General features: G+C 33.7%; 2 protein-coding genes across 3 annotated transcripts; both read right to left on the bottom strand.

Annotated features, from left to right (window-relative positions):
• Window positions 1–1,127: 1,127 nt before the first annotated feature.
• LOC134241911 (toll-like receptor 4) lies at window positions 1,128–3,108 on the bottom strand. The gene has a single exon (XM_062723925.1). The coding sequence runs from the start codon at window positions 3,021–3,023 to the stop codon at window positions 1,128–1,130; it is 1,896 nt and encodes a 631-aa protein (XP_062579909.1). The 5' UTR covers window positions 3,024–3,108.
• An 8,906-nt stretch (window positions 3,109–12,014) lies between these two features.
• Window positions 12,015–15,214, bottom strand: LOC134241913 (toll-like receptor 4). Of its 2 annotated transcripts, XM_062723926.1 has the most exons (3): window positions 15,147–15,214; window positions 15,009–15,044; window positions 12,015–14,725 (listed from the first exon to the last, which is right to left on the bottom strand). In XM_062723926.1, exon 3 carries the CDS (start codon window positions 14,688–14,690, stop codon window positions 12,186–12,188), a length of 2,505 nt encoding a protein of 834 aa, XP_062579910.1. In that variant the 5' UTR covers window positions 14,691–14,725; window positions 15,009–15,044; window positions 15,147–15,214; the 3' UTR covers window positions 12,015–12,185. The 2 variants fall into 2 exon arrangements, with proteins under 2 accessions (XP_062579910.1, XP_062579911.1); XM_062723927.1 differs by lacking the exon at window positions 15,147–15,214 and having other exon boundaries at window positions 15,009–15,103.
• Window positions 15,215–15,442: the final 228 nt, after the last annotated feature.

The following is a 15,442-nucleotide window of genomic DNA, read 5'->3' on the forward strand; positions in this document are numbered from 1 at the left end:
TAACGAAATTTATTTACAAAATGAAAGAAAATTATATTTACATAATCACACTAACACTCACACGCACTTGCACACCTCTCTTTCACATATACTTGTAAGAAAAAAAATCAATAAACCTTATAACTTGACAGACAGACAGACAGACTAAATGTTCCTTTATAAAATTATCTCAGATAATGATTTATTTTGTTGCCCTGTAATGTTCACTTGCACAGTTCTGTTATCTAGGTTTGCCACAATCACGAGCTCTAAGTTCTAACTCCTTTCAGATCGACTTATCTGAATCTCAACAACAAAAGTTTCAGCTTAGGTTCATCAATCGTCCGATCGCTTCTGGGGCTGTAGTCCCGGATCTTGTGGAAAGGCGATGATAACCCTCAGAAAGCTTGACTGTATTGTCCCATCTGGATCGTAAGCTCACTCAGCTACGTCCTCGTACTTCACCAACGTCATAACGCTACAATTTACAGGACTCATAAGTTTTCTAATATGGCAACATATTATAATGGCAACACTTAATGATGTAATATTTAGATAAAGTATAAATGAAATATGTCTGTCTAAATAGTTCAACAAGTTATGATAAAAAGCATACATTGTATTGTGATTTCAAAACAATATGGCGACCACTTCCGGCTGTCACTTCCGCCCAATACATTTAAAGAATTCGCCAAAAAAAATATCGAGCACAAAAATACACCTAAAGAAACACTCAAAAGTGATACAAATAAAGTCATACAATATTCTATCGACAGTAAAAGAACTGGGTATTTAAACTCTCGCTACCGATACACTTGACTGCTCACACAGGTAAGTTAGACAAGTGAATGTAAGCCAAGGTTATATTTAGGTCACTCGATAAACAAGAATACTTACAAAATACACTCTAAGAATAAATTCAAAAACACAAAATATACATACCACGGTCTGCTCTTCCGTGCCTTTAGTTACTAGTTAGGTTCTGTACGTTGCATACTGCAAAATATACTGCCCCTGCAGTAAACTCGACTGCCCTCTAATGTACGTGTTACTCACACGGCAGCTCACCCGGGAATGTCCCAGCCAATTTTTTAATCACGTGACTTTTGCAACGACAAAGAACTATGGGAAATCATTGCTACAGGCCGTTAAGCTAACCTGATACACAAGTGATTGTCACAACCCGATTCTAAGATTCTTGAATATCCTCTATAAATTCTCCTACCAGCGTAATACAAATAACGCAGTTTCCATCTATACCTATACATTATTGCAAAGGAAACAAAAATAATTATGATTAGCAAAATAATTGCCACTATAACTATTGTTGTTGTAAATGACATACATTGCCGCTCTAAAGAAAAGATTATATGGCCCAAGTTGCGCATTTTAATCCTTTTTTCGTCCGTGAATACGCATGTGTATTTTTCTCTATCTTGAAAAATTTTATGTGATGATGCTCTCATCCATTTTAGAAATTTCATGCTTTGGCATGTACATTGTAATGGGTTGTTTGACATCAGGATAGAGAGTTGTTTCTCCCTAGAAGCATCTAAAAAATTCATTGCTTTTGAATCCAACATCACAATTTTATTAGAGGATAAATTTAATACACGCAATCTTAAGGCAGTTGACAGGTCAAAGGTGACACTCTCTAATTCATTATTACTTAAGTCTAGATGTTCTATGTTTGACAAAGAGGCAAATAAATCTTTTTGCAAGACAGTTATCCAGTTATATGACAAATCTAGTACCTTTAAATTATGGAGTGGGTCAAATACATGCTCTCTATTTCGACGCTGCAATTCTTTTCCTAACAGATTTTTGGATAAATTCAGAAATAACAAGCCCGTCATATCTTGAAATGCCTGTTTAGTAATGTTAAAGCAGAAGTTATTTGACAGATCAAGATATTCTAAATGTTGAAACCCACTAAATTCCTGTATATTATAGATCAGATTTCCTTGAACATGCAGATGTGTTAATGAGTTAGTTGGTCTGAATCCGCAAAAATTACCTATGTAAGGAAGGTATATTTTCTTATTGGCCATGCTAAGAGATTTTAGTTTGGGGGGTAATTGATAAAAATTATATGTTTTCGACACTTCATTTGATGTTTCATCGACACTAAGATCCCCCACCTTGTCACAACTGTTAGAGTTATAATTGCAACCTGTCCTACGCATTCCATCTCTTTCAGTATGGTCAATGTTTAATCTTTCCAGATTTGAAAGAAAGTCGCCTTCTACAACATAATCCCCGAACATAAGCGGATTATTGCTTATATTTATATATTTCAATGACTTTGGAAGGTACTTGGTTAATCGATGCTCAATGATGCCTATTCTATTCCCTGCCAAAGACAATTCTTTCAAAGAAGTATTTTGAAGATATTTTATATGGTCTATTCTTAATATCCATGAGAGTCCTTGTTGGCAATGCAGATTATTTGCGATAAAAGTCTGAATTTTTGAATACTGCAGATCATAAGTAATATTGATTAATACAGATAGCGTAAGATCTGGGTTTTCAGAAACGTCCAGAAATATGAGATCATTGAAGTGTGCAAAAGCTCCATTCTCCATGCGTATGATATTACAGTTAAATAATGTTAGATTTTTCAAATGTTGAAAAATTTTGAACGTATCATTCTCGATACTATTCAGAAAACAATAACCACCATCTACCGTAAATACAAGAACTTCAATGGAATTACTTGCTTCAAATGCTTCCTCAAAGTTATGGCCACCTAATCCGTTCAGTTCGATATGCCTTAATGAAGAAAGTCCATAAAAGCATTCTTTGGAGTACTTCATCTCCTTGATCGTAAAATAAGATATTTTTGAACAATTATCTTTCATGAGCAGAGTGTCAAGTTTTGTCAGATTCTCGAAAAAGCGTGATGGCCATTCCTTTTCTGTTAACCATAAGCAATTATGTTCAATATTTAACCATTGCAAATGTTTGTATCTCGCGAGAACTTCCTTTTTTGGATTCAGGATATCATTTTTACTTATATCTAGCCACACAATCTCCTGTGGCATGTCGGTAGGAATTTCCTTTAGATGATTTTTGTTTAGATAAATAAATGAAACATTTTGTTGAAAATTTGGTGAGTGAGTTAGGTTAAGCGAGCTACAATTGACGCTCAGCATCCCTCTTTCGTAATAACATGTGCATTTTGGCTCGGAAGAGCAGCTTAATTGTAGCGACTGTCCCAAACATACCAAGGTAAGGGAAAACGATAGTGTCGTACAGATGCTCATTTTCTTCTTAAATGTTAACACTGGCAATGATCGGTCTACAGAGAAAAATAAGTCGACATTAACAAAAGATATGACAAATTTGTTTCAGGTCTTAGGTTTAAAAGCACGACTAATAATATTTATTTCGAAATTAAAGGAGATGCTGTATCAATTTTTACTTATACATACTTCTCAATCTCAATGCTTCTGAAAAAGGCGAACCGATATTATCAGTCCAATGCTTCTGCGAGTTTTTTTAAAACAGTTCACGGTAGCCTAGTGGTAGAGTGTTTGCTTCGTGATCAGGAGGCCCGGGTTCGATTCTCGTTCGCGGCGCTGCGTCAAACCTAAGACGTTAATATAAGTAGTTCCTTTGCCAAGCGCTCGACATCAGAAGTGAAAGTCACGGGTTTTTCGGATATGACCTTTAAAACGTTTGTCCCGTGTCGCGGTGGGCGCTGGCACGCAAAGAACCCTCACTGCGCAATGGCCCTGAGTGTGCCGAGTATAGGTCTAAATTTGAAGCCCTTCACCGGCATACGGTGACGCCTCCATATGAGTGAACAATTCTTGAGAGGGACTTTAAACAATATACAATCAATCAATCAATCAAAACGTTTTAAAATCCGCGTCGTTTATATGCATGTAATCCATCCTAAATTTTATAGCCACCATATTAGAAAAGAATAGATATGATAATAAAAATAGCTTCATGTTATATTCACCTTTCTAATATCTCTGCCAGTCTACTTTTAGTAAGTATTCCAAACTGAGTCTGTTTTGTTAGAACCTGGATATTTTATTTTTGATAATTGAATTTAAGCTATATTTCCGTCTTTGGAGTAAAGAGAAGACATCACTATCATTCATTTTCTAGTATATGAACTGATTAAATTTTTCCATTTCATCTTTCATTCCTGAATTGCTTGTCTTTGTAGATTGTTTTTTCGCATGTAGATATTTATTTTTGATGTTTTCGTTTCAGGAAAAATTATTTAAAAAATCCCTGACTACTGCATCACTAGAAACGATACCGTCTCAGTGCATCAGTCGCGAAATAATATACTGCAGTGCGCGGTATTTTTGTAGAAAAATGGAGTTAGTTAATTCAAAATAACTAAATATTATCCGCACAATTCATGTCGGAAGACTGGAAAATGCTAGGACTCTTCCCTTTCTTCCCTTTATGTATGTTTTTTTCCGTCAAATTTTCCCTATGATTCTTCGATCCAAATATATCTATACTTATAAATTATCAAATTTAGCAAATAGATTCCGAAGGCGCTGCACCAGAGTTCATAAAACCTCCTCTATGAGTAAACTAGGTATAAGGTGATGTCTGTAAGCTACCGTATAACTAGAATTTTTAGCGAGGATTTAATTTTGGCATTATTAGCGAGGGTTCTGACATCGCTAAATTTGAATATCGCTAAAAATTAATTGCGTATTATTTGTAATACATGTACCTTCTTTAGTAAGCATTTTAAATCGCTAAAATTACTTCTTGCTAAAAATAAAATACCAGATTTTAGGTAGAAATCGCTAAATTGCGTTTAGCTAAAATGATTTCATTCGTACAGTATTTATCGTAGATTTAATTAAATATTTCATTTTTGGTTAATAACCCCCAAATAGCAAAAATGAGAGTACAGTGGTATGTGGTGGTTCAGGTTGGCGGATTTAATAAGTTACTGTTTTTTATGAGACCGACAACAACAACCATACAACGTCATTTATAAATTATTCAATCAGAACTTAAGTGATATTAAAGAAACAAGCTGTGGTTACTGATTAAAAACAACATGTGCAAATCTTTTCCGTTTATGTCCGATCTCAATTCTTATTGAAAGTTTTACACTCAAATCATAAGGACCCGGACCACAATTAGCTTACATATAGACTTATATAGTAAAAACATGTGTTTTATTTTCTTTGTAACTTTTTTAAAAATCTTCATTTCCAAAATATCTTTGACCACATGATAGAGCAATGTGTCAGATAAATATTCACATCCAGAAATAGGGGTGTTGAATGTGGAATTCCCTGGTTATTAATAAACTTCTGACGTCATGACCTCGGGATAGCTCTCGCTTGGCAAAAAAAGTGTAAACAAACCAAATGAATGCTCTTTTCAATTCATATTTCTAGGCATAATTTTTGCTTGAAATGCACCTTGCTGCATATCATTGTAAACTTTAGACACTCTACTTTTATTCTATACCCCAAAAGTATCTAAAACATGTGAGCTATTTTTATTTTTATCATTGAAAGGGAGGCATATGAATTTCCTACATGTGCTACATTTTAGCCATTTGACCTTCACCCTTTAATTGTGGCCCGGATCCAAATAGCATCGACCCCTATGTTAAATCAAAGTACTCAGAAGTACAGAGAGCCGGGCTCATTTACAGAGTAGAATGGATTTCTTACATGAATCACGTTTATATTCTGATGAAAAAGTTATTTTAAAACTATCAATATAAATGATAAGACACTGACAGTGAGTTTTTCAATCCTAATACCACGGTCCGATTTTGTCAGAATCAGAATTAATCTGGTACCGCAGCTGAATGTAAACAAACAGGCCAGTCTGGTTCCCTCTCCTGCTTTACCTCGTATGTGTAGAGAACTACGGTAACACTGATTATCAAAAATCCTTACGCTAATGAACTATGTTCTTTGACTTATGAAGTTTTCAAAGTCATTACTACTAATGTTTATTTTATATAGATAAAACTTCGTTTTATTTTTGTTGCTTTATTTAGCGTTTGTATTATCTCAAAAGCGGTTGAGAGTAAGAACTATATTTTTGCACGTAACTTTAAAATGGCGACTATGGGGTCAACATCCTGCCTTGAACAGGATCGCATAAGCCGGCAATTGCTCTTTGAGCAATAAGCCCGGCTAAAAAGGAAATTAAGGCGATTATCTTGAATGGGCTTCGACATATTTGTAAAGCAATTGGTAACACAATGAGTGTATGTTTGAAGTAATTTGTGCTAATAAATTTACACACAAATTTCTTTGATTATTTATTATTATGTGCTCTTAAATACTAAAACTAAATACACAAAAGTATAAAGGAAAAGTGTTGAATTTATTTTTTTAATTTACCAAAGCTTTTAAAACGTATACATAAATTCATATAATTTTTTTTACCTTGAATACGTAATATACCAGTATTTGAAACTTCTTAGGTATGCTGAAAAATAGATTCAAGTTGAACTTCTCTAAAAAAAAAAAAAACGGGTAATATATCACCATTTTCTCGTCATTTTCTTCAAAGTTTGACTACTATTGAATCTTTTAAAAAATGTCAACCTTTGGATCTATGAAGACGAAAAAACAGGACAGACTTGTAAATGTATACTGAAAGGAAAAAGAAATGCATAATAACATAATAGCGAAATATATTTCACTATGTGGCCGAAAATTATAAAATTGTTCAAATATGTATTTTGATTTCTGTGCAATAAAATCGCATGTCAAAATTACGCAACCATGAAATGTATGGCGTCACTTAGGGGAAATGATAAAAAGCCAAATACACGTGCATGCTGATGATGACAATTCTGTGATCACATTTTGTAGTGCCAAGAGATGCATTAGAGTTATAGACATCGTTTCCGGTATTTGCAGCCAGTAAAAATTTCTTGCAATTCATGGTATTGTTGACAGAAGTTACATGGGGTCTAGTAATTGAGTTGCATAACTGAATAAAAAGGCAACAAGATGTTGTTGTGCAGTTTGTTTTTAACTTCTCAATCAAAAAAGATTTTTCGGTTGTCAGAGAGTAACTTAAAATGTTTCCAACCAACCATGACGGTGACGTTGGCTCGTAACAACGTCACATCAAGAGAGGGCTTTTTATCATGCCACCTCGGTTATTGTCCAGTCATTATTACTGAAACTGTTATTTTTACAGCAGATAATCATACTCATATTTTCACCCTAATACTGACAGAAACTCTCTGCTCTAATTTGGTACGCAAGCTTGGCAACTTTACGTCAATTTTACTCTCACACGCGCCGTATGCGCAATTTTTTAGCATGTTCACGCTGAGAAAATATAGCCAGTGTTTGTTGAGACTTTCTACAACATTCACGTGTACCGAACAAGCTACATTCGGTCAATTCTATCTTAAATTCTATCTTAAATCGAAAATTCGTGGGATTCATTTGGCGGGGGGATTTGTTGGCTTTGGAATAATACATCTTCTCTCAACCATTAAGACTACCGTCGGAAGGATTGAATGATAATTCTATGAGAAAGATAAGTACTCAATGCACAAGAAAATCAAGACTGTTACTGATGCGCAAGTGGTATGATGAGAATTTTTATTTTAATTTTGGGGGGTATCGACATATCAACTTCAATAACTCCGGAATTATCATTCAAAGTCACACAAGATTTCGGTTTCTTGCTGTTTAAAGTTGAATTAAAATGTTTGATAACAATACCGGAAAACATATTGGAAATAAAAGTTTTAATTTTTTTCAAAAGTTTATTATGCGTTTTTTTTCCTTTCAGTATATTTCTCTGATGTAGACGCTCAGTATTTCCACGCCACTTTTCTGGTATCGATGGAAAAATATACGTACATTTATTGTATCCCATGTTTATCCCTTTATCCCGTTGATATAGCTCATGTAATATCGTTTTGCTATCCCACAGTAGTGACGTCACAATGGGTTTTGCGTTAGCGTAATGAAGTAAAATAAAGTGGAGTCCAATATTAAAACTGTGTAAAACATTGATTGTGGTGTATAAAACAAAATGTAAAATGTGGGATAAAAAGAATCTCACATGATTTGTAGCTGAATATGATTTTTATCCAACTCGTTGTTTGTTTTTATCCAACGAGTTGGATAAAAATCATATCCAACTACAAATCATGTGAGACCCTATATTTATCAGACGTTAAAAGTTAGGTGAAATATATGTAGGAAATAAATATGCAAGTGTATCGCATAGCCAAATTGTACCTGTCAGTGTAGATAATGCTGTTCAGTATTATAATGTGTAGAACCATTAAATTCTACAATTACCATCATATCATTAATTAAAACAGAACTCAAAATGGCCTGTACAAATGAAATGCATTACTTGGAGTGGGGGTGGGAGTCTTGATTAGGTCACAGAGTACTTAGTCTAATATACGTATCAAATAATAAAGTAAAATGAATTCATGTTATTATTATGAATTAAACTACTTCGGTAACCTCTCTCATATTCTCCTGAAAATAATTTTAAATTCCAAGCAAAAACGTTAAATATTGTCTATGCATAAAGGTCCAAAATATTACTAGAGAGGGAAAGGGAATAGGATAAAATGAAAGAACATCTTTAACCAAGGTGTACGGATTAATCATTCTATTTGCTTATTAGATAGTGAGAAGTAGTGTCCCGTGGAGCTGAGGTCGTATATATATTAATTGAAAGTTGCTTATGAATTCTAAATTTACTGATGTTACTTTTGAAGTATTGATTGAATGGACAGTAAATTTAAAGTCATATTAGTGACTTTTACTGTTACTTTTTTATATTTACATTTGCAAATGTTTACCTTTATATAACACTACTGAAAGCAATGCGTATCTACATGTATATCTGTATAAATACCAGTGCGGGGTCAAGAGGTCATAGATGTGCTTATGGATAAACGTTCGACGTAATTTCTCTGTGACGTCATAAAGGGTTGACGTGTGTTCAGTGGATCACATACATGCCGTTGGGTTTGAAAAATAATGCATTTCACACGTTAAAAGTCACAATCAGCCTATTATAAAGTATGAATAAGTCACAAATGTAAATATAAGTAATAAGGTATCATTTTAAAACATCTATCGGGCTTTTTTGAATTTAATCTCGTGACCAGCCCGTATTTTTATCCCGATAGATGTTTAAAAATGATACCTTATATCTTAAATAAGTGGTTTAGATGCCTCTTTTAGTAATTTCCTTATAAATCAATAAGACTTTATATAGCAATTTTTATCTGAAAAAGTGAATGCTTCTCCTTCAAAAATTTTAATCAGATTTCAAAATAAATTAGTTTACAAGATGTATACTGTACAGAATATAAATATGCAGTTTTAAGAAAATCTTATGCATTAAATCAGTAAGTGATTACAATTCGTGAAATGTGGAATCCGATTATTAATATTGTATATGAATAATTGGAAAATCATTCACAACCATCTAAGTATGGACATCTATCTGGTGAATTAACTAAATATTTGTTTACATCCTAAAATACTATTAATTTCCTTTTCATGGACCATCATGTGTCCTTCGCGTAATTGGATAATTAGTAAGATGATAATTAGTAAGAGAATAATTAAGATACCAGAGCAATTTCCTGATATCCTATTAATCATTTTGATTTTACCTTTTAAAAAAAATACCTCTATTCACTACATATTGATTGGGAAAATTGATGTTGTCCAAGACGTCACAGTGAATTCATCTTAGTGTTTAAAGGTTACTAAAAATACTTTACATTTACATTGGTCGTATAAGGTAATTAATACGGGAATAAAAGTCTTAAATTGTTGCAGGGAAAAAACGAGGGCTGTGTGTCTTTTTGCAATAGCAACGCAAATTTCCGTACTCATAAACAAAGAAAGATATTTGTTGTTACTTTACGTCTATGTTCATAATTATGTATGTATTAATATGATTAAATTAAAATCATATATGTGAAATATTGTATTATAGATGTTATTGTATGCATACTTCATGGAAGAGCAATTGCTAAGGAACGTTATGCAGGGGGGGGGTTAGTGGCGTTTACTGTTTGAAAAGTAGGCAAGGGTTGTCATAATAAATAGAGGAACTGATATTCAGGGGATGTAAATACTGTCAAACCTATAACATTTCTAGCCCCGTGGGGATCCGGGTTAGAGTAGGTCCTCAGTACCCCTTGCTTGTCGTAAAAGGCGACTAAATGGGGCGGTCCTTCGGATGAGACCGTATAAACCGAGGCCCTGGGGCACGATAAAGATCCCTCCCTGCTCAATGGTGCTGAGTGCCGAGCATAGGCCTAGATTTGCAGCCCTTCAGTGGCAATGGTGACGTCTCCATATCAGTGAAATATTCTGGAGAGGGACGTTAAACAGTATACAATCAATCAATCAATCATAACTTAGGTAAACAATTTCAATTTCTATTGGCCTGTGTGTCTATTTGTCTGCTTGTGTTTAATAATGCAAAAAAGAAAAATGCTTCATTTGTGGATTAAAGAAATTTAAGTCTCAAAACAGTTTATTGAAAAGCATTTCTATACTAAATGTTAAAACATGTTTATTAAAATAGTCCTGATACATGTAAATGACAGATGCAATACCTTTAAACATCAATGATAATCAAATGCATCTTCTGTAGGCTTATGCTTTTTACTCCTTTTCTTAATAACCTGAAGATTTGCTGGTTGGCCATCTCTTGAAATAACTCCTGCATTCTTGAAGCAGAAAGATGTTTGAAAAATCGAGGTATTTTGGATGCCATGGTCCACTCAAATACTCTGTGTCATATATTTAGATTTCCCTTGTCATAAAGATGTGTTTAAAAGTTCTGCCATCGGAATCTGTAAGTGTTGTACATCAAAGGTAGAATTATTATCTGATTAGTCATGCTTAGGCATTAAAGCTCAGGCATAATTGATAAGGAGAGCCACAAATTTGAGATAATAAACATGGTACTATAGTTCCTTGATGTAACCAAAACTTTGAAAAAGGACAAACAGTTCGTACAAACAAATTTATTATCGTGGTCAAAATTAAATTGGAAAGATCATCTTCACAAAAGCACACAAAAAACAGAAACCTTTTACATTCAAACATATAACGAGAAATATAATAAATACACAAAAATGCAGAAATAAACAGAATTTAATACTAGTATATTGCGCAAGATAAATAATGTTTCGCTGCCGTATAGAAAATGTCTGTAGACTTACGTATAAATGTGACTATTACACTGTAAAATAAGAAATTGAAAAAAGCGATAACAAATTGGTTGACGTAAAAAGTTGCCGTATTCTTTGATTGATTGATTGATTGATTGATTGATTGACAGTATATTGTTTAACGTCCCATTCGAGAATTTTTAACTCATATAGAAACATCAACGTTTACCAGTGAAGGCTTTCAAATTTAGACCTATACATGTACTTGGAATCTGGGTCTTTGAGCCGAGGATTCTTTATCGTGCAAACGCCTACCGTGACACGAGACCTACGTTTTAAAGGTCATATCTGAAAGACACGTGACTTTCACTTCAAATGCTGATCGAGAGCTTGGCGGAGTAACAGTCACTACCTACGTTTACATCATAGGTTTGACGCGGTGCCGCGAATGAGAATCGAACCCGGGCCTCCCGGTCACGAAGCACACAAAGATGTTAGTATCATTCGTGTGACGACCATTGCTACATTTAAATTAAACATTCATATAAAACGTAAATTGAAAGTCTCATGGGCATTTACCAAAAGCATGTTATATTATATTGGTCTTGAAATACAGAGGAGATATTAATAAGCAATACATAATAATATTGATGAACAGCATTCGAAACTAGAACAACTACCGTAAATCAATGAAAAACGTACAAAAAATGAAAAACCAAATTGATAAAAAGATAAGTTTGTCTAGATTTTGGAACTATAAAGTACAATTGCAATTTTTTTTGGACTGGTCTTTAAAAACATTGTTCTTCCAAAGTTTTTTTAGCATTCCAGTGGTGTTCATTATTGTCACATACTCGTATGTTTGTTACTTGTAATTCCGTATTAAATTCAAATTGGGCATCGGGAAAATATTTGATATTTTATCTCGTTTGCAGATATAAGTAACTGACTGTTTAATTTTCTTTAGCCGGTATTAAAATAAGTTTAGTTGCCGTAGAAAGATTCAGGTGTTAATATTTTTAAGCCTTGCTGTTCCAAGTACGAATTTTCTCTACATTTCTATAAATGCTTGAGTCAGGGCATTCCAAAATTCCTCTGAAATTTGTTTATCATATTCAAGATATGTTTGTTCTTTTATTACATCTTTCAGAAATTGTGGCAAGACAACTCCAAGATCTTTGTCCACAAGAACAACAAATAATGTTGTTTCTCCTCCTCTGTAAATACTTTCCATTCGAGCCATCTGGGCTTCATATATGCAAAATTCAGATTCCAAAAAAGCTTTACTCAGAAAGCAGACAGAACGCTTGCTGTTATGAATTGCATTAGTTATGTTTTCTGCTATATTAACACCAATTATAAAGTCACGACTGTGAATACAGAATTTGAAATTGTTTTCCTTTTCTAGCTTCAAAATAGTTGGTATAAACTCTGCTCTTTCACTTTCAGCGTACGAAATGAAAGCATCAAATTGATACTCTCTCCCCGTTTCTAAGATTCTTGAATATCCTCTATAACTTCTCTTACCGGCATAATACAAATATCGCAGTTTCCATCTATACCTATACACTATTGCAAATGATATAAGAATGATTGTGACCAGTAAAATAATGGTTACTATGACTATTGTTGTTGTAAATGAAGCACATTGACGTTCTAAAGACCAGATTATATTGGCCAAATTGCGCATTTCGATCTTTTTTCCGTTTGTGAATACGCATGTGCATTTTTCTCCATCAACGAAGTTTTTGTTGGCCGATACTTTCATCCATTTTAGGAACTCCAGGCTTCGGCATGTACACTGTAATGGGTTGTTTGACATCTGGATAGAGAGCTGTTTCTCCCTAGAGGCATCTAAAAAGTCCATCGATTTGGAGTCCAACATTACAATTTTATTTGAAGACAAATCTATGCTACGCAATTTTAATGCAGCTGACAAGTCAAAGGTGACACTCTCTAATTCATTATTACTCAAGTTGAGGTGTTCTATGTTTGACACCGAGGCAAAAAAATCTTTTTGCAATAGAGTTATCGAGTTATATGACAGATCCAGTATCTTTAGATTATGGAGATGGTCAAATACATGCTCTTTATGTTGTCGCTGTAATTCCTTTCCTAACAGATTTTTGGATAAATTCAGAAATAACAAGCCGGTCATATCTTGAAATACTTGTTTGGTAATGTTAAAGCAGAAGTTATTTGACAGATCAAGATATTCTAGATGTTGAAGCCCACTAACTCCCTGTATATCATATATAAGATTTCCTTGAACATGCAGATGTGTTAGTGAGTTGTTTGTTCTAAGTCCAATTTTATGTATCAAAGGAAAATATATTTTCCTATTAGCCATGCTTAAATATTTTAGTTTTGGGGGTAATTGGTATTTTCTATACACTCTATTTAACGTTTCATCGACTCTTATATCACCTTTGTTGTCACAACTGTTAGAATTAAAATTACAACCTATTCTTCGCCTTTCTTTTCTCTCATTTTGGTTAAAGCTTAACCTTTCTAAATTTGTAAGAAAGTCGCCTTCTACAACATAGAGCCCGAATATAAGTGGATTATCATCAATATTTATATATCTTAAAGACTTAGGAAGGTATGTCGTGAGTAGATGTTCTATGATACCTATCCTATTACTTCCCAAGGACAACTCTTTTAAAGAAGTATTTCTAAGATATTTGATATGGTTTATACTTAATAGCAGAGAAAGTCCGACGTTACAATGAAGACTATTTGCAAAGAGAGTCTGGATTGTTGAATTCTGCAGATCAAAGGTGATATTGGTTAATACTGATAGCGTAAGCTCCTGGTTTTCTGAAATGTCCAGAGATACGAGATCATTTAAGTGTGAAAGAGCTCCTTTCTTGATGAACATGATATTACAGTTAACTAATGTTAGATTTTTCAAACATTTGAAAATTTGGAATGTTTTACTCTTGATGCTATTCAGAGCACAACGACCATTATTTGGCGTAAATGTAAGAAATTGAATGGAATTATTTGCTTCGAATGCTTCTCCAAAGTTTTGGCCACCTAATCCGTCGAGTTCAATATGCCGTAATGAAGAGAGCCCGTAAAAGCATTCTTTAGAGTACCTCATCTCCTTGATCGTATAATAAGATGTTTCCGAACAATTATCCTTCATGAGAAGAGTATCAAGTTTTGACAGGTTCTCGAAAAAGCGTGATGGCCATTCCTTGTATTTTTGCCATAAACAATTACGTTCAAGGTTTAACCACTCCAAATGTTTGTATCTTGACAGACTTGCCTTTTTTGGATCTCGGATATTATTATCGCTTATATCTAGCCGCACGATCGCTTGCGGCATATCAGTAGGTATTTCCGTAAGACGGTTGTTGTTTAGATAGATGCATCTAACATTTTGTTGAAAATTTGGTGAGTGAGTTAGGTTAAGCGAGCTACAATTGACGCTCAGCATCCCTCTTTCGTAATAACATGTGCATTTCGGCTCGGAAGAGCAGCTAAATTGTAGCGACTGTCCCAAACATACAAAGGTAATGCAAAACGATAGAGTCGTACAGAGGCTCATTTTCTTCTTAAAAGTTAACACTTACAATGATCGTTCTACAGAGAGAAAAAAGTCGACATTAACGAAATATATGACAAATTTATTTCAGCCTTAGGTTGAAAAGCACGGCTAATAATATTTATTTCAAAATTTAAGGAGAAAAATGTTATATTAATTTATATTTTAAAATCTTTCTCAATCTCAAATCTTCTGAAAAAGGCGAACCGATATGATCAGTCCAATGTTTCAACAAGCATTCTTTTATACAGTTCATATCTAAAGAGATATCGAGCATAAATGTGAAAGTGTAGACAATTGTTAAGATATATATATACTCACACTAACTATTGTCGCTTCAGGCATGCAGCCTTGTTTCTGAAAGTAGAGGGTCAATTAGTAAAACTAGATAGAATGACAGAAAAAATATGTTGTTCATCTGGCTCCCCTACCACTAATAAACTCTTAGCCTTCACATACCTGTTTGTAACTGTTTGTAATGATGTCTTCAGACCACAAATGCAACCCAGATGCATTGGAACTTATTTTATGTGCATCAACTATGATGTAATATTTTATGTTCTGCTTCAAGCGTGTGCTTAAGTGAGATTGTATATCGGTATGAAACAAGGATTTTCGTGTTCATAGTCTTCGTTTTCTTTATGGTTTCAACCAGGATGTTTGCTTTCTTTTTTTTTTAAAGAAAATAAAGTTTCCTTAAATCTTTTCTGACTCAAAATACCAAGTTTTTTTGAAGAATTAATTAGTTTTTTCCT

This window comes from Saccostrea cucullata, unplaced genomic scaffold (assembly GCF_032062105.1).
Source record: "Saccostrea cucullata isolate Sc308-1 unplaced genomic scaffold, CSIRO_AGI_Scuc_v1 ctg15265, whole genome shotgun sequence".
Classification (NCBI taxonomy): Eukaryota; Metazoa; Mollusca; class Bivalvia; order Ostreida; family Ostreidae; genus Saccostrea; species Saccostrea cuccullata.

Excerpts from the sequence above, each read along its gene's own strand:
- LOC134241911 (XM_062723925.1), bottom strand. The coding sequence starts at position 3,023 with ATGCCACAGGAGATTGTGTGGCTAGATATAAGTAAAAATGATATCCTG.
- LOC134241913 (XM_062723926.1), bottom strand. The coding sequence starts at position 14,690 with ATGAGCCTCTGTACGACTCTATCGTTTTGCATTACCTTTGTATGTTTG.